We start from the raw sequence: 20052 nt of genomic DNA, 5'->3' as shown, positions 1-20052 counted from the left end.
CAGCCCGGGTGGCTCAGCGGTTTAGCGCCACCTTCAGGGCATGATCCTGGAGACCCAGGATCAAGTCCCATGTCAGGCTCCCTGCATGGAGCCTGCTTCTCCCTCTGCCTGTGTCTATGCCTCTCTGTGTGTGTGTCTCTCATGAACAAATAAATAAAATCTTTAAAGAAAGAATAATCAGAAACATTACCCATTTATGTGTGATCAATAACAATATACTTTTACATTTATGTCTAATTTTTTATCTTTGTCTTTCTTTCTTAGTTTTATCTATTCTCATTCTTTTTGAACCTGACTTCAATCCATAGTGAAAAATAATTTGGCTTTAACTGGCTTCATTGGCTCTTTTCTACTCCGAACATCTTGACCTCTCTAAATCTAAAATTGGCTTTTTAAGCTACAATTCTAGTCAAACCACATTTGATCCCTATGGAGAGTATCCAGAGATCCAGAAAGATATTGAACTTTAATTTTTTGACCACCTGATAGTCTCAAAATAATACATACAAGCAGGGGATTTTCTTCAAGTAAGACTTTTCAAATGTAATGGAATCAAACTCTTGATCGCCTTAGCATTTGCTCTTCAGATAAACAGGATAAGCATGCATTCTTGACTTTATTAAAAGACCTTTCATAATCTGTCCTCTGTCTCTTTCTCCTCAAATCACCTGTTCTGTCTCCCTTATCTCTCTTGGATATGACACCAAAAGCACAGGTAACAAAAGCAATAGACAAGTAAGACTGCATTAAACTAAAAAGCTTCTGTAGAACAGAAGAAAACAGTTGATCAAGTGAAAGGTAACCTACAGAATAGGAGAAAATATTTGTAAACCATATAGCTGAAAATATACCCAAAATATATAAGAAAGACAACTCAATAGGAAAGAAACAAAACTCAAATTATGAGAAAAGAATCTAAATAATCATCTTATTATTATCTCAAACTACCCTTCTTCCTCACTAGTGATCCAACCACATTGGCCTTGTCCTAGTTATCAAATATACTATATAATCCCTGCCAATGGGTTGGTATGTTGTTGAAGGCATTCCTCATTAAAATTTCTTAAACGAATTTCAAGTTCAATGTTAATAGTAAATTTTCATTTTTAAAAGATACATTATCTTAATACTTAACTCACTGAAGACATTTGGATTTACATAATCTGGAAGAGATCAAATTTTATAACAATGATACCTTATTGTTTATGGAAGAAGCAAATATTCATTTCTTACTGTTGGGTCATGTGTTTGTACCTCAGCAAGTAAAAAGTTTTTGATGCCTTCACTGACAACAAATCCTTGGAAACTCTGAGGTATAAGGGAGGCTGTTGACTCATCTTCTTCAATGAGATTACCATATGCCTTTGTTTGAAGTCGGGCGGACCCTTTCAGTATTATATAAAATCCATCATTTCCAACCACTGAAACAGAAGAAAACCAAAAAAGATATACTGTTGACTTTATTTCCCAAGCTCTTTGATATAGACATGACCACACATGTATTACACTTGCTTTGCTTTTAGTGGATTTCTTTTAGTTTATGCAATGAGGACTGTAATCTAGCACTTAGGCATTCACAACTAATTCACTCAAATAAAAAGAATAGAAAAGACATGTATCCATATTTGGAGAATTCTTTGCTGACAATTATAAATCCTCTGATAGAACTGATAGATCTAGAAAAAAAGCCATGGTAACATATTGCAATTAATAGACTTAAGACTTTGAGAAAAACAGGATCAGAAAACTCCTGAACTGCTTAAAATGTTACTTCCCTTCAAAAATGCCATTTTGATTAATTTATATAGGTAACTATATATTAATATATATAATTTATAAATATTTATATGTTATATATATAATTTTTATTTGTCTTTGCCCTGAATATAATGATGATTGCTCACAGAAGCTAGTTTGGAGAGGGAGATCACTAGGAAGAAGTGTTTTTTTCCAGTATTTCTCCTACTCCACATTATAACTCTCCACAATCTGTCATCTAATTCCAATTCTTGAAGTTTAACTATGTTCCTGTAAGTCTGGTTGGTTTATTCAGTTGTGACCATTTTGAGTGCAACTTAAATCTGTTTTAGTTCTTCTGAAGCCTGACCTTTTGAAGAAGCAGGGCATGGGAACTGGATGATGTCACTTTCTAATAGTTTACATTACTTTATAGGATTGGAGCAAATTATTCAAGTGCAGTGAAAAGAACTTTTCTTAAATTTTGCTTATTATCTTGCTATAAATAGAAACTTCACAAATTGATTTTTAGGAACAAATGCCTAAGTGATGAAAATTGCTTGCCTTATCTACTTTTTTTTTTTTTCAAATGAGTGCTTTATTAGTGGGGCTTTACTGGTCAAAATCTGTACACAAGATAGTGACTTTGTCTTCTTTAAAGCAAGGGTTGTGTTTACTTGAATGCCCAAGCTTAAAATAGTTTCCTTTCTGGATAGCACAATATCACTTCTTACTAAACATCTAATCTATGTAGAAACATTGTTTTTAAATAGCTATCAAGTGAGCTATATGAGAACTATATTGTAGAAAGTTCACTATAAAGGTAAAATATAATATTTGGTCCCAGTATTGCATTCATTGTGTAATTTTGGGAGACTCAAATATTTCTAGGCTCAACTTCCAGTTGTCATGCTAAATCAAATTATGCACAAAACTGTCATGCTAAAATTGTCATGGTAATTCAAATTATCTATATGTATTAAATTTTTCTGTATTTTTTTCAATTATTCAGTGGATATAATAAATTTTTATGTGGAAATTACAGAGTTTAAATAAATTATAAATTCCAAAATCAATATAAATAACCAAATTATACCAATGAGAAGATTATTTTTAAAAATTTTGGCCAGTTTGAATTAATAACATTTTAGAGATACAGATGAAAAGATTTTTTTTAATTATGTTTGAATTAGTTAATACTTAAAACTTCATATCAAATAATATCATTTTGGAAATATTTCACCTAATATAAAATGCATAAAGCATTTTATTTAAATATCTTACATAAATCTATGTCCTTAATTTCCTTATCATCACTTGGATCATTTCTCCAGTCATACAACACAGTTCTCAGAAAGATTATCTTTAACTGGTTTGGATTACAGTATGTTTTGTGTCTTTATGTAATAAAGCTCCTAGAAATATTATCTCTCCTTTTTTCTATCCTCCTTTTTTTCAGATTTTATTTCTTCATGAGAAACACAGAGACATAGGCAGAGGGTAAAGAAGCTCACTGAGGGGAACCCAATGTGGACTCAATCCCAGGACCCCAGGATCACGACCTTAGCCAAAGATGAGCCACCACTGAGCCACCCAGGTGCCCCCTTAGAAATATTATCTCAAGCTACAAGTACTGTAATCATTTGCCTGACATTGACAAGTGTTTTTTAGCTGTTAATTTTAAATTTCATAAAATAATTGTTCAATTTACTGCTCATTTTTTTTAAGTAGGCTCCATGCCCAGGGTGGAGTCAAACATGGGGCTTGAACTAATGACCCTAAGATCAAGATCTGCGCCAAGAACAAGTCAGACACTGCAAAAAAATTTTTTCCCCAAAATTAAAAAAAAAATAGAAAAAGTATGAGAAAAAATAAATCTTCAATACAAACCATAATTTTTATAAATGCATTTATTTTGAAACAGAGAAAGAGGAGGGGTAGAGGGAGAGAGAGAAAGAAACAGAATAATTTAAATTAACAACTGAAAAAAAATAAATATTGGCAAGGATCTGAAGCAAATAGAATCCTCATACATTGTTGGTGGGAATGCAAAGTTAGTTGTTTAATTGCTTTGTAAAAAGTCTGGCAGTTTCTTTTTTTTTTTTTTTTTTTTAATTTTTTTTTTTTTTTAATTTATTTATGATAGGCACACAGTGAGAGAGAGAGAGGCAGAGACACACACAGGCAGAGGGAGAAGCAGGCTCCATGCACCGGGAGCCCGATGTGGGATTCGATCACGGGTCTCCAGGATCGTGCCCTGGGCCAAAGACAGGCGCCAAACCGCTGCGCCACCCAGGGATCCCAAAAGTCTGGCAGTTTCTAATACAATGAAACATATATCTAACCTATGTTCCAGTAATCAGCTCTACGTGTTTACTTAGAAGAAGCAAAAATAGATGTTCACAAAAGGAGTATTACCAACAGCTTTAGCGTAATACCTAAAGGAGCTAAAAGCTGGAAATGGTTCAGGTATCCAATCAGAAGAAAATATATTTTAAAAATCTCTGATAGATACACACAGTGAAATACTACTCAGCCATAAAAATGAACTATTAATTCATGTGACATGAATGAATCTCAAAAATATTACAGTAATTGAAAGAAGGCTTTTACAAAAGAGTCTTTATCATTTTATTTTGTTCTAAAGTTCTAAAAGCTCCCCACAAAACTGATTTATACAAGAAGAAGGAAGGAAGGAAGGAAGGAAGGAAGGAAGGAAAGAAGGAATGGAGGGAGGGAGGAAGGAAAGAGAAGAAAGAAAACACAAGCAGTTGCCTCTGATGAGTGGGCCAGATTGGAAAGAAACATGGAAGGAAATTGGTAAAGTTCTGTATCATGATAGGGGTTTAGATTACAGTATTTGTCAAAACTCATCAAGTGATACACTTAAGGTGTATATATGCACATCATTTTATGTAAATTTTACCTTTAAAAATAAAGGACTGGAAAGAAATATTGAATTCTAGGTAAACAATGAAGTGTTTAGGAGTGAAATGTCCTCATTCTATGCACATCAGTAGAAAGGAATACGATGCAAACATAGTGGGGGAAAACTAGGAAAAAATGTGCAACTACAAGTCGATAACATTTTTTAATCTCTTTGTCCACTGTTCCAAACATATTACATATATTAACACTTTTTATCATCTTAGCAACTGTATGACTCAGGTACTAGGAGTGTTCCAATAACACAACTGTGGAAACTGAGGGCACTGAGAAATTATACATCCAGCCCCAGCTCAGAGAGCCAGTAGTGGTGGAGCTAGTATTAAACACAACAATTACTGTGCCAGCCTGGGTAAGTCATCATAGCATCAGTGTTCTCTCCCTGCCTGCTGTTCTACTCTTTCCCTTTCTTTCAATGTATTTTATAGAACTGTGGTTTTAATTATGGTAAGGTAAGACTATATGTGTGACTTATACAGATATCATGTTTCATTTTAAGAGAAAAAAGGCACATTTGAAAGTAATATATGCTAGTTTAAAATGTTAAATAAAAAGTCAATATATGTATACCTAAGTACATATTTATGGCATAAACATTACGTAACAAAAGCAAACCTAGAAAAGGGTTTGATAGTGTAATTGTCCATAAGAAAATGAAGAGTAATTTAAACTCATCAAAAAAGACATTGTTCATTATTGAGCAAAATAACAGTGTTTGATTAGAATTGTGACTATACTTTCCCTAGATTTTCTCTATATGGTTACTGTTCTTAGATCTGTTTTTTTTTTTTTTAAGATTTAAGATTTCATTTATTTATTAATGAGAGACACACACAGAGAGACAGAGAGAGAGAGAGAGGCAGAGACACAGGCAGAGGGAGAAGCAGGCTCCATGCAGGGAGCCCGACATGGGACTCAATCCCGGGTGTCCAGGATCAGGCCCTGGACTGAAGGCAGCAATAAACTGCTGAGCCACCCGGGCTGCCCTGTTCTTAGATCTTAATGAGTGGATTGACTATTTCTTTAAAAATGGCTCATTAAAGAACAACCTTTCTATCTAGGGTTCCAAAATCCAGAAACGTAGCTTGGCCTGTTATCTAAATATACTAAACTTGTCATGAAGAGTAAGTATCACATATTGAGTATCAAATATTTGCCATGAACTATGCTCGTGCTCTAGCACTAATTCTTTTAATAATCCTAAATATCATACATCATTAGTTCATTTTTCAGCTGAAGAAATTAAGGCTCAGAATAATTAAGTAATTTCTTAAAAATCACTTAAGCACCTTAACTTCTGGAGGTTTTCAAATATATTCCAACATCTGAAGGATATATACAACATATACAAACCCACAAAAACACATATATATACACATATAGGAGTGCTGTTTGTGCCTGTAGTATATTACACGTGTATTTGCACAGTATGCTATTGTGTATAAGTATATATATTTATATGTCTAAAATAAAATGTGTACATATGTGTATATAAATAAAAATAAATATATATAGACACATATACATAGAAGTAACTTATAGATTTTATAAAGAATTTCAATAAGGATTGAAATAATTCTTATTACCTTGTTACAAAGTTCAGTCAGAAGTTAAGCCTCAATTATTTCCTAAAAGTAATGTAACTAATTTAATTTTTACTTAGTTATGAATACATCAAAATTAGTTTCATAAATATTAAAAAATAAAAGAATTTAAAATAACTTTCAGAAATAGTTGCAGAATGAGATAAACTTTGGGGTGACTTCTTCATACAAACATTTGGGGAGAAAAAAGGAAAATCATCATTCAAATAAAAAGTAACATAAATTGAATTAAAAATAAGTAATCAAAAAAAATAAAAATGAATAATCAAAAAGAGTATGGAATATAGCAGAAAAATTAACAGAAAATTTTCAGAATTCATGTAACATCCGAAACTGGTCCTCAAATATATATATAAATGATATACACACAATAAGAGAGATAAAATGCAATAGAATTAAACTCTCAAATGACAATTGAAATATTACTTAAAAATCACTAAGTGGTATTAAACTTATGAATTGTGACAAAAACATATTTATTAACAATGTAAGATAAATAGAAGCTTTTGAAATTCCTAAGCAATGAGAGGGAACTAATAGCATAGGCTCCTTATACAAATTTTCAAAATACACAAAATTACTTCATATCATTTTTGGGAAATAAAAAGAATACTCCAAGCATCTAAGAAAAATTTGACTATAAGAATTAAAACAATACAGATCAAAATGCCATTCAATCTTGATTCCCAGACTTTACCAAAGTAAAATAATTCAATAAAATCAAGTTGCTTAAGGATGAATTTCACAGGGATGCCTGGGTGGCTCAGCGGTTGAGCATCTGCCTTTGGCTCAGGGCTTGATCCTGAGGTTCTAGGATCAAGTTCCCCATCAGGCTCCCTGTGGGGAGCCTGCTTCTCCCTCTGCCTATGTCCCTGCCTTTCTCTCTCTGTGTCTCTCATGAATAAATAAATAAATCTTCAAAAAAAGAATAGATTTCATAAAATTATTTATCTTTCCAACCTCCATGATATGAAACTTCCACGTATATTTTCATAAGGACTTGAAGAAATATGAAGTTTGATTAAAGCAAACATGTTTGGGAATTTCTGGCTAAGAATCTCCCACTCTCTGGTTCAGCTAAAAGCAACCATTCTAAAAGGATTTAAATGTTTCAAGGAATTGTAATTGGATGAACAAAGTTATATTGTCACCTGGTTATTCTTACTTGGCCTATAAAATTGAATTTAAGTGTTATGTGTTTACCAGGGAGCCCTTCCTGACCTCTGCCTTGCTCCCATCCATCCTAATTTACGCCCCTCCCCTGTGATCTTATTTCACAGAATTTCTGTCATGACACTGCATTTCCAGTGTCTGCCAACAGATTCTAACCTCTTGGAGAAGAATCTCTAACTTTGCTCTCTGTCCCTCCAGCCCAGAGCACATTACCTGGATTATTTTAGGCACTTAGCAAATACTCGAATGAATGAAAACTTCATTAATGATCCTTATTGTGTTTCTCTCCAAAGAATCGTCTAAAACATTTGGGGAACAACTCATTTTTTTTTCCTTAGAATACTATTGAGAAATAAGACAAAATTCCTTGATGGCCTATTTTATTCTCAGTCCATTACGTGGGAACTTAGGAAAATACCAGAAAGTTATGCCACTTTTAAGCCCGGTAGTTTAATTCATAGAATCCTCGTTACAAGATCTAAATGGTCCCAGAGATAACATAACAAAAGCAATGAATAACCTTTTAACAACTTTTATTATATTAAGGTATCTTTGGAGATGGGATTTTTGCTCTTTGAGGTAATTTTTCTTCCCATAACGTACCAGGAGAAGTTATTTGAAGCCCATGTCTCATAACCTTTTTTTGAATGCTACTATAATCTGTGGAAGATAAAATACAAGGAAAACTGGATATTTATTTTAAGATTTAAAAAACCTCAAATAAATAAATCTAGAGCTAACTGGAATGGATGAAATTTCTTTTATTTTATTTTGGGCACTGACCTTCCACTGAAGTAGTATTAATTCTGACATTTCCTTTCAAATATTTGTAGAGATTTCATAAAGGGAGAAATCATAATTTCACAAATTGTTGGTAATTGTTTTTAATAATCTTCAAATTTATTATTTAATATTTTTACTTAGTTCTTCTTACCGAAAAAAAAAACACTACAAAAATTCCATATTTCAAATTGCTTGTTCATATCCATAACATGTATATTGAGACCAAGGCCTTTGATTTTTCTCCAGTAATAGATTTCATTCACTCATTTAGACTCTACCTTATTATCTAAGGAATTATAAACAAGCTTATAAAAATGTATGCAATATGGTTTTAAAAGTTAATGAAGAAATAGAATAAAGAAAAATTGGGTAAGAAAAAAAGGAGGCAGGAATAAATTAAATTACAAAACAAAATCTGTGAAATGCTATATATTTGCAAGGAAATAGTACTGAGTCAGTGAACAATTTTTCCTCCGTTTTCCTTACCTTAAATTTTTTAATATAATCAGTTACCCGATTTAGCAACTACAAGAGATTTTAAAAATGAGTTGACTGGAAGTCTCAATACCACTGAATATATTTCCTCCCAGGAGTTCTCAAAAAAAGAAAATAATATATTGTAAATACAACTAACTTTTTTACTAAACGCATTATTTAAAATATCTTGTGCCAAGTTATGACAGACTATTTCTAAGTTTCTTATATAAGATCAAAAGGATGGCTGGCATCTGGGCATATGCACCTAGGATTGATTCACCAATACAATCCAAAGATGTTACTTTATTTGAAAGAAAGAATAAGTGACATCTATTTTCAGACTATCATAAAACAAAAATTACTGTGTTCTTAGACAAATTTTAAATCAGCACTATGTATTCAAGAATGCATTGGTTGGCAATTACCTATGCTAGCGATTAATGCATACATTCATTTGTCAGATATTTATTGGATGACTAGTTTGTCCAAGCACTGCAGGTTAGAGCATATTTCAGATTAAGAACTTAAGTGTATTAGTGTCAGCTCTGTTGCTGGGTGAAGTGAGGTGAGAGAAGATAGCTTGGAAAGCTGAAGAACTTGAGGCCAAGTCATGCCTGAAGAAAGTGTTATGGTATCTATGTCTAGAGGTAGGCAGGCGGTAAATTAAGAATTTTTTTTTTTACCTTTAAAAATAAATGGAAGCACCTACAACACACAAAGAATGTGTTTTTCCTGACCTCGAATTTCATAATATTGAACATTTTAAAGTAGTTATCTAAAGCTTTCTGGTCTATTAAAAAAAAGAAAAAGTCTCAGTAAAGATTTCTTTTTTTTTTAAATATCTACTCTTAAGAAATATAAGTTCCAGGTGGATTTTCCACTATTTTCTTGTTTTAAAATATATCCCTTGATAACAAGATGAAAGTTTTGTTTGCGATTTTTAATAAGTGTCAATTAATCTAGAAATAAGTCTATATAAATATCTATGTAAATAATAATTTGAGCTTGGGCTTTAGAATTTTTGGCTTATCAAAGCCATTCTTTCTAATAATAATTAAATATCATGAAGAGTTGTTTATTAATGCCACTATTTCTATTGTTTCCAATGAATAATTTGTTATAAATTACTTTATACATTAACTTTTAAAAGCTCTTTGGCTATACATTGATTAAAAAATTCTACTTTAAAATATACCAATAATTTTTAATGAAACATCATTTACTCCAAATTATAAGCTAGCTTAAATCTTGATTAAAGTACATAATGACTCAAAATATTTTTTCTTAAATTTTCATTGATTCCTAATGTTAAGATATACCACATTCTAATCCTAAATGTATAACTTAGTAAATTTTTAAATTCCATGGGAAAAAATTATAGATATAAAACTGAGTGATGATTTGACTCATTTCCTCTACAAACTACAAAGTTTGGGGCCAATACATCATTTAAATAACTTTTATTATTTTACATGTTTTTTCTAACTTCTGACTTCTGAACACTAAAACCATTATCTTTCCTATAATCACATTTTTCAATGTTCCATTTAAAGTTTTAAAATGAACATTTTTATATTTTCTTTTACTACTAAAAAAATTTTTAACCCTCTTATTAGTATGACTTACAAAATGCCACAGTATATTCTGTAGACATTTAAAAGAAAAATTTACATTAAATGTTAAATCTAGGCCACCATGAAAAGGACACATCACCTCAAGAACCATTCTAATGGTAGATAATAGCATCATCATGCAGAACTGTTCTCACATGAGAAAAGATCATAAAAGCAATACTGCTTTCTATGATTCATCACGAAGCCGACATCCTAGATTATCGATAAAAGAAGTGTATCATTAATGTTACATACTGCCTTTGGGAAGGCTTACTGATGATATGCACTAAAAAACACTGTTTCTTGATACTGTACAATTGCGAGTGTAATTTATTAAGGAATTTTTATTTTATTATTTTATTTTACTTCACTTTACTTCATTTAATTTTTGCTTGAAGAGCCAGTAAAGGGTAAGAGAAAACAAAAGGTTGGCTTTGGATTCAAAGCTCAGGTTCAACCCTTCACTAGAGCTGAACTAGTAAGGCTGAATTTCAGTCTTCAAACACAAGGGATAGTCCTACAAAGCGAGGTCTCCCCAATAATTAACAGTGGTAAAAAGAATTACATATCATGAAACATTGTTATGCTAATATAAGGTATTTTTAAAAAGCTAATAGGAAAGAAGTTTCTTTCACTATGGTAGTATTCCCCTAGTTATGTTGCACAGGGCTGCTTCCTGAGAGGGCTAGTGGTGAGAAAAACACAGGGTAACTTGTTCCTGAAGTCATTTAGTGTCGGTGTAGTGTCCTACAGGAAATACTCAGTGCATGCTGGCAGTTTTAACTCCTTGAACTTTCACAAAGTCTATTTCCTCAGAAAACTCATTTCTGTTTGTTTGTTCTTTATATTTTTAACGTTTAAGATTTATTAAGGCTTACCGACTTCAAATTTCAGGGATCTCCAGGTACTGGCAAGTATTAAGGTACTAGTGGTCTCCAGTGGTTTCTGATTGTTTTTTTTAAAGGTACTTTAAAAAATAGCTTATAGCTTATAGCCAACAGAAAGAATGAAGCCCATCATACAACGTGGATGAACCACAAAGACATGTGAAGTGAAAGAAGCCACACAAAAAAGTTAACATATATTGTATGATTCTATTCATATGAATTTTCCAAAATAGGTAAATCCTTAAAGACAGAAAACAGACTAGTGGTTATCAGGGGCTGGGAAAATGTGAGAATGGAAAGTAACTCCTGTTGTGTTTGGGGTTTCATTTTGGGCAGACGAAAATATCTGGAACTAGATAGCAGAGACAGTTCCACAACATTTTGAATGTTCTAAATGCCACTGAATTGTACACTTACAAATGATTAATGAATATTATGTGAATTTTACCTCAGACTTTGTTTTAAATATTTATTTATTTGAGAGAGAGATAGAGAGAGACGGAGAGAGAGAGAGAGAGGGGATGAGCAGAAGGGGCAGAAGGAGAGAGAATCTCAAAAGCCTGCGATCACAACCTGAGTCAAAACTCAGAGTCTGACACTTAAAGGACTGAGCCACCAAGCACCCCATCAAGCTTAAAAAGACATCATTGAGATAAAATTCAAATTCCATGGAACTCATTCTTTTTAAAATATACAATTCAGTGGTTTTTTTTTTAGTATATTCAAAGAGATGTACAGTCCACATCATGATCTAATGTTAGAATACTTTCATTATCCCCAAAGGAAACTCATACTCATCAGTCATACCTCATGCCCCATTCCCCCAAGTTCCTGGCAACCTCTAATTGTTGTTTCAAGTGAATTTTCCTATTCTAGAGAGTTCATATCAGTGAAATTATAAATATGTGATTTTTTAAACTACCTTCTTTCATTTAACGTAATGTTTTCAAGATTCATCTAGATCGTAGCATGTATCAGTACGTTATTCCCTTGTATTGCCAAATAATACTCTATGATGAGGATATAGGATATTTTTAAAAATTAATTCATCTTTTGATGGCAATCTGGGCTGTTTCCAGTTAGGGGCTATTGTGAATAAATCAGTGAACATTTGTGTACAAGTTTCAAATGAATGTATGTTTTCATTTCTCTGGCATATCTGAATAGAATTACTGCGTGAAATGCTAACTTTATGTTTAACATTTGAGGAGCTGCCAAAATATTTTAATAAGCGGCTTCACCATTTTACTACCCCATCATACATGTGTGAGTTTCAATTTGTCTACATCTTCAACAACACTTAGTATTGTCTATTGTTTATATTTAAACCATCCTACCAGTTATGGAATGGTATATAATTGTGGTTTTGATTTATAAACTTCTAATGAGTAACGATATTGAGCTTTTTAATATGCTTATTGACTATTTGCATATCTTCTTTTGAAATATACCTTCAGATAGTTTGTGCTCATTTTTCAATTAGGTTAATTGCCTTTTTATTATTGAGCTGAAAGAGTTCTTCATAATCTGGATATGAGTCTCTTACAGCTATATGATTTGCAAAAACTTTCTCGCATTCCAAGGGTTGCATTTTCATTTCTTGATTGTGCTCATTGAAGTTCAAAATTTTAAATTTTTATAAAATCCAAATTCTCTATTTCTCTTTGTCACTTGTGCTTTCTGTGTCATATTTTATATATATATATATATATATCCTAATCCATGGTCACAAAGATTGGTTTGTAAATTTTCCTCTAAGAGTTCTATAGTTGTGTTCTTTCATTTAGGTCTTCGATCCATTTTAGATTAATAATTATACATGGTGTGAGTTAAAGGTCTGACTTAATATTTTAGCATACAGATGGATATAGAGATGTGTCAGTACCATTTGTTGAAAAATTATCTTTTCTGGAATTGAATTTTCCTGACATTCTTGTTGTAAATCAATTGACCATGAAATTAAAGCTTTATTTCTGCACTTTCAATTTTATTTCATTAATCAATATCTATCTTTGTAAAAAAAAATATCTATCTTTGTGCCAGTGTTAAGCTGCCTTGAAACTGTAGGTTTATAATAAGTTTCAAAATCAGATATGTGTGTCCTCCAACTTTGTCATTTGTTTCCTAAAAACGTTTTTGCTTTTCAGGACCCTCTAAATATTACCATAAGTTTACCAACCCCTACAAAAAGATAGCTGATATTTTCATTAGAGATTGTGTTAAATATGTAGAACAATTTAGGAGTATTACCATTTAAACAGTATTATGTCTTTTGATCTATGAACATTGGAGATCTATTTATTTACACTTCATCTATTCCTAAATAGATTATGTTTTTGAGGCTACTGTAAATGGAATTGCTTTCTTTCTTTTTTTTTCAGGTTGTTGCTCCTTTAAATATTTGGTAGACTTCAACATAAAGCCATCGGGATCTGGCCTTTTCTTTGTGGGGATAGTTTGCATTTTTAATTACTAATTAAATATATTTATTTGATATAGATCTATTTAGTTATTTCTATTTCTTCTTGAACCGTTTTGATAGTTTATATCTTTCTAGAAATTTGTTCATTATATCTAAGTTATATAATTTTTTTGGCATACAGTTATTCAATGTATTCCCTTATAATCTTTTTTTTTATTTTTTATGAGGTCAACAATGATGCCCACTTTTTCATTGCTGACTTTAGTAATTTGAATGTTCTTGATAAATCTAGATAAATGTTTGTCTATTTTGTTGTTCTTTACAAAGAACATAGTATCGGTTTTGATTTTCTCTACTGTTTTTATGTTCTTTATTTCACTTATGTTCATTATAAAATTTCTTTCTTTCATTCTCTGCTTGTTTTGGGATTGGTTTTTGTTTTTGTTTGGTTGGCTCTGTGAATAGGTCTATTCTTGGAAGCCACCAGACAGGTCAAATTGTGACAAATCATCTGGATGGAACTATTTTTTTAAAAAATCTTATTTATTTGAGATAGAGAGAGAATGAGAGCATGCACAAGACGGGGAGCAGCAGAAGAAGAGGGATCACAACCTGAGCTGAAGGCAGACATTTAACTGACTGAGCCATCCAGGTGTTCCTGGATGGAACTTATAAGAGGGATGCAAACCTATCCTGCCACCTCCAATGGCTGTTTTTACAGCTACCATAACTGCAAAGCTGCTGCTTTTTAGGTTACTGCAGAGTGAAGTTATATTAAGATGGGAAGATGGGAAGTCAAAATGCTGTAAAACTCACTTTTCTTACCAAGATTCCACATTTTTTCTGAAATAAACACACCTGGATTATTATAAGTTTTTTCCAGAGTTCTGAAAAAGTTGATATTGGCAGTTTTTGACAGTCCTTTCATTCCATTTATGGATTTTTGGAGGTCCTTACCCTGTCATTCCAAAAATGCTTCTCTGGTTTATTTATTTTTGCAGCTGTTTGTTTTAACATCCATTATCTGCAGCTGAACTCCATGAACACTCTTTAGGAAATGTCAGCCTAAAACACTGAAGAAAACATTACCTTCAGAAATCTTATTGCCCTTCAAATATTAAATTCACAGTGTCATTTTTTTCAGTTCTTATCTTGTATGTTGACATAGCCTGGCATCTTATATATGTGTCATCTGACCACTCTGCCTGTATTGCCTTGTCCAGCTTAGTATCTCTGTCTCTCTAGTTCCTCTTTTGTAAAATGAGGATTATAACCACACGTGCCATAGAATTTCAAAAGCATTATGCAAGGTAGTACTTATAAGCTATTTAGAATAGTGCCAGATCAATAAATATCATATAAAATATATAATTATTCTGTGAAAAATGCTGTTGGTGTACTAATAGGGATTTCGGTTAAATCTGTAGGTTGCTTTGGGTAGTATAGACATTTTAATAATGTTTGTTTCTCTATTCCATGAGCATGCAATGTCTTTCCATTTCTCTATGTTGTCTTCAATTTCTTTCATCAGTATTTTACAGTTTTCGGAGAACAAGTCTTTCACCTGTTTAAGTTTATTTGTAGATATTTTTAATTGGTTTTGGTGGAATTGTAAATGGGCTTGTTTTTTAATTTCCTGCTTCTTCATTATTAGTTTGTAGGAATGCAACAGAATTATGTACGTTGATTTTGTATCCCGCAACTTTAGTGAAATCATTTATCAATTGTAGCAGTTTTTTGGTGGAGTTTTTAGGGTTTCCTATTTATAGTGTCATGTCACTTGCAAATAGTGAGTTTTACTTCTTCCTTACCAATTTGGATGCCTTTTATTTCTTGCTATGTCTAATTGCTGGGGCTAGGTCTTCTAATACTGTTAAATGAAAGTGGTGAGAGTAGATATTCTTGTCTTGTTCCAGATCTTACAGGAAAGGTCTCAGCTTTGCACCATTGAGTATGATGTTAGAGGTGGATTTTTCATATAAGGCCTTTATGATGTTGAGGTATGTTCCCTCTAGATCTCCTTTGCAGAGAGTTTTTATCATAAATGGGTGTTGTACTTTGTCAAATGCTTTTTCTACATCTATTGAAAAGGTCAAATGGGTTTTTTCTTTCTTTCTGTTACTGATGTGATTTATCACATTAATTGTTTCATGAACATTGAACTATCTTTGTATCCAGAAATAAATCCCACTTGATTGTGGTGAATGAGTTTTTAATGTATTGTTAAATTCAGTTTGTGAATATCTCATTGAGGATTTTTGCATCTATATCATCAGAGATATTGGACTATAGTTCTCTTTTTTGTGGTATCTTTATCTGGCATTGGTATCACGATGATCCTGGCCTCAGAGAATGAATTTGGAAGTTCTCCTTCCTCTTATTTTGGGGAATAGTTTGAGAAGAATAGGTATTAACTCTTCTTTTAATGGTTGGTAGGGGGATCCCTGGGTGGCTCAGCAGTTTAGCGCCGCCTTCAGCCCAGGGTGTGGTCCTGGAGACCTGGGATCGAGTCTGGTGTTGGGCTCCCTGTGTGGAACCTGCTTCTCCCTCTGCCTGTGTCTCTGCCTTTCTTCCTCTCTCTGTTTCTCTCATGAATACATAAATTATTAAAAAAATAAATGGTTGGTAGGATTCACCTGGGAGCCATTTAGTCCTGGACTTTTGGGGGAGTTTTTTGATTACTGATTCAATTTCATTGCTGGCAATAAATCTGTTCAAGTTTTCTAGTTCTTCTTAGCTTCAGTTTTGTAGATTATGATTTTAGGAATTTATCCAGTTCTTCTAGGTTGTCAATTTGTTGGCATATAGGTTTTCATAATATTCTGTTACAATTGTTTAAATTTCTATGTTGGTTGTTTTTCTTCTCTTTCATTGGTGATTTTGTTTATTTGGATCTTTTCTCTCTCTCTCTGTCTGTCTCTCTCTCTAGTTCTCTCTGTCTCTGTCTCTCTCTCTTTGGTAAGTAGTTAGAGGTTTACCAGTTTCTCAAAGAAAGACATACAGAACAGCAACAGACACATGAAAAGATGCTCAATATCACTCAACATCAGGGAAATGCAAATAAAAACTACAATGAGGTATCACCTTGCACCTTTTGGAATGGCTAAAATAAAAAACACCAGAAACAAGTATTGGTGACGATAGTGAGAAGAAAAGAACCCTCTTGCACTGTTGATGGAATGCAACCGGTACAGCCACTGTGGAAAATAATATGGAGGTTCCTCAAAAAATTACACTAATTCAAAGGGATACAAGCATCCTTATGTTTATTGCAGCATTATTTACAATATCCAAACTATAGAAGCAACCTAACTGTCCTCTGATTGATGAACGGATAAGGAAGATTTAGTATAGTGTGTGTGTATGTGTGTGTGTGTGTGTGTGTGTGTGTGTGTGTGAATATTACTCAGCCATAAAAAAGAATGCAATCTTGCCATTTGGAACAACATGGATAGAGCTAGAGAATATAATGCTAAACAAAATAAGTCAGTCAGAGAAAGACAAATGTCATGATCTCACTCATAGTAGAATTTAAGAAACAAAACAAACAAGCAAAGGGGAAAAAAGAAAGAGAAAGAGAGAAAGGGAAAGCAAGAAACAAACTCTTAACTAGAGAGAACAAACTGATGGTTACCAGAGGGGAGGTAGGTGGGAGGATGGGTTAAATGGTGATGGGGATTAAGGAACTCACTTGTGACGAGCACCGGGTGATGTTTGGAATTGGTGAATTATAATTATGGGATTCTTGAATGTAACACTGTATGTTAACTAACTGGAATTAAAACAAAAACTTTAAAAAAACAAAACAATGAAAAAATAAAATAAAATATGTAATTATCATCATTTAAAAAATTTCTAGCCCTTCTCTATTCCTGTGCTTTATTTTCTCATAGAACATAGTTCTTTAAATTATATTATTTTTTAATTTGCTATTTGTTTATTTCCTGTTTTCCCAAATGAGAAAATAAGTTCCAGTGATAATCACTAGCAAACACTCAATACACAATCAATTAAATGAGTTTATGTTTATATTATTGTAGGAAATGGAAACTAATTCTATGTAATTTTCCTTCCAAACATTTAGCACAATATCACATTGCTTTTTTTGCACATATAACATAACTATATAAAAATAATATTTTAAAAATAACTCCTCATAATTGGAGAAAGCTGTCAACTCTTCTGAGATATGGCAATCCAAGAATTAGTCTAGAGAAGTTGAAAAATATTAGTTATATTCTGTTTATTTTTAATAAAATCAGGTAGATTTTTAAAAATACATTAATTTCTAGATCCTGAGTAGCGCAATTATAAAAAGCAACCTGAAAAGTATGTGTTTTTTCATGCTTTTTTTTTTAAGATTTATTTATTTAAGAGAGAGAGAGCACACACCATGCACAGGCATGCTCACAAGAGTTGGGAGGATAGGGGCAGAGAGAAAGAAAGAGAATTTTTTTAAAATTTATTTATTCATAGAGACGCACAGAGAGAGAGAGAGAGAGAGAGAGAGAGGCAGAGAGAGAAGCAGGCTCCATGCAGGGAGCCCAACGTGGGACTCAATCCTGGGTCTCCAGAATCACACCCCGGGCTGCAGGCGGTGCTAAACCACTGAGCCACAGGGGCTGCCCGAGAAAGAGTTTTAAGCAGACTCCATGCTAAGTTGGAACCCAACTTGGGGCTTCATCTCGTGACCCTGAAATCATGACCTAAGTTGAAACCAAGAGTCCACAGTTTACCGCAGCGCACCACCCAGGAACCCCAGTAGTCTTTTATTAATTGAAAATATTCCAATAACAAAAATGAAGAAAGTTATGCATATGGGGCTTCTGTTCTGGTATTACTTATTAATACTCCTGTATCAAATGCTCAGAGCAGGTATTTGTTGTGCTTGGGTAGTCCATGTTCCGATCAGGTGTTGAATAGTTCTAACATCATCTCTGGTTACAAGTTTCACTATTTAGAAAGTAAGATTCCATGGCAACATTAGAGAAATAAATATGGGAAGGGTCTCTAGTTTTGTCATGTGATTGAAGAGTTTGTAGTTTTGTTTGCGTTAATTTTTCTCAAAGCTTCACAACCATCTTTTGGACAAGGAAAGATAGAAATGAAACTGGGTCCTCATAATGCAGATAAAGATGGAAAAAGGTTTCTGGCTAGATTTCAAGGATAAATCTGCACGAACCATAGGGAATAACACCTTAGTTGCAGTGAAAGCATATCCATACTTTAGGATCAATGCATGTTCTTCAAGGCATGTTTGTTTTTAAGAGAACTTAATATTTATGGTAGGACTAAATATTTGCCTATTTCTATTATAAGAGCCTATTATTTGAATTATGGTTAACTTACTTCTGGAAAAGATGCCCACTAAATTTTTTTAATGAGATTTAGCTACTGTGTTTTTATATATTATATGAAATTTAAACCACAACAGAAAAGAAAGTCTATAAAAGGCTAAAAAATTTTTGAAATTTAGTAACATAAAAATATTTTCAACATTAAAAATAAATGCAAGAGTTTATTTAAATAAGGAGCTATGGTGTTTTTGAAAAATAACCTCATAAAAGGTGGGAATAAAATGAAAGAAAATGAAAGAAATAAAAAACACCATAAGACTTAATGGACTCCAAAAAGAAAACAGTAAAGGTGATAAAGATATAAAAGAAAAAAATCCCATATAGTAATTATTTCATGGAAATCTATAAATGTTAATATAAAGGTAGATAGTAATAAAATTTTGATCTGAGATCTAATTCCATGTTAGCCACTAAATTGAATTCTGAAGTAAGTTAATTCTCTTAGCTTTCATAAGCTTTAGGTTGCCAATCATAAAAATGCTCGCTGATCAGGCCATAATATAAGAGATCCAATGGAAAACTCTTGAAATCACTTAAATTAAGTAACATATACCTATAGCTATATATCTATATAGCATACAGAAACATATTATACATAATATATAGTTTATACAGTATTTTTATTACAGTAATATAGATGGTATTTAGACATAGTACTATTAATATAGTAAATAAATAATATGCAATATAAGTAATCTTATTATAGTAATTGTGTTGTGCCACTTTCACCTAGAGATATGTATTTATGTTACTTAGTACTTAAAATCATAATATTGTTATCCCTGTTAATATTTTATTAAGAAAGCTGAATGAGTGAGAGGCTAAGTGAGTAATGGTGAGTTTAGGAAGGGTCTTAACAACACTCCAAAGAACCTGCCAGAAGAGACCAGAAAATGCAAATAGCTGTGTGAATTTCAGGCAAGAAACCAAAGCCTAAGCCACAGACTGAAGTCAGCAGCCTGGTGAAGAGGGGCTTCTGGGGGGAACACTTTAAATAACAGAAGGAGTGAAAGGCACACATGAATAAAGAAAAGGGAGAGAGAAAGACACTTG

General features: G+C 32.5%; 1 protein-coding gene across 17 annotated transcripts in view; it reads right to left on the bottom strand.

The window, feature by feature from the left end:
* CNBD1 (cyclic nucleotide binding domain containing 1) overlaps positions 1-20052 on the bottom strand; it is a 531845-nt gene that overhangs the window by 246008 nt on the left and 265785 nt on the right. For 16 of the 17 annotated variants that reach the window (XR_005381188.1, XM_038579686.1, XM_038579692.1 and 13 more), the window contains one exon: positions 1234-1421. Coding sequence is in view for 16 of the 17 variants with exons in the window: in XM_038579686.1 (XP_038435614.1) it covers positions 1234-1421 (188 nt within the window). In the remaining variant the exon portion in view is untranslated. The remainder of the gene's footprint in view (positions 1-1233; positions 1422-20052) is intronic. The other variant, XM_038579685.1, reaches the window with a different exon arrangement.

The sequence above is a fragment of the Canis lupus genome, chromosome 29, assembly GCF_011100685.1.
Source record: "Canis lupus familiaris isolate Mischka breed German Shepherd chromosome 29, alternate assembly UU_Cfam_GSD_1.0, whole genome shotgun sequence".
Classification (NCBI taxonomy): domain Eukaryota; kingdom Metazoa; phylum Chordata; class Mammalia; order Carnivora; family Canidae; genus Canis; species Canis lupus.
This window is presented reverse-complemented; position numbering and strand designations above follow the sequence as displayed.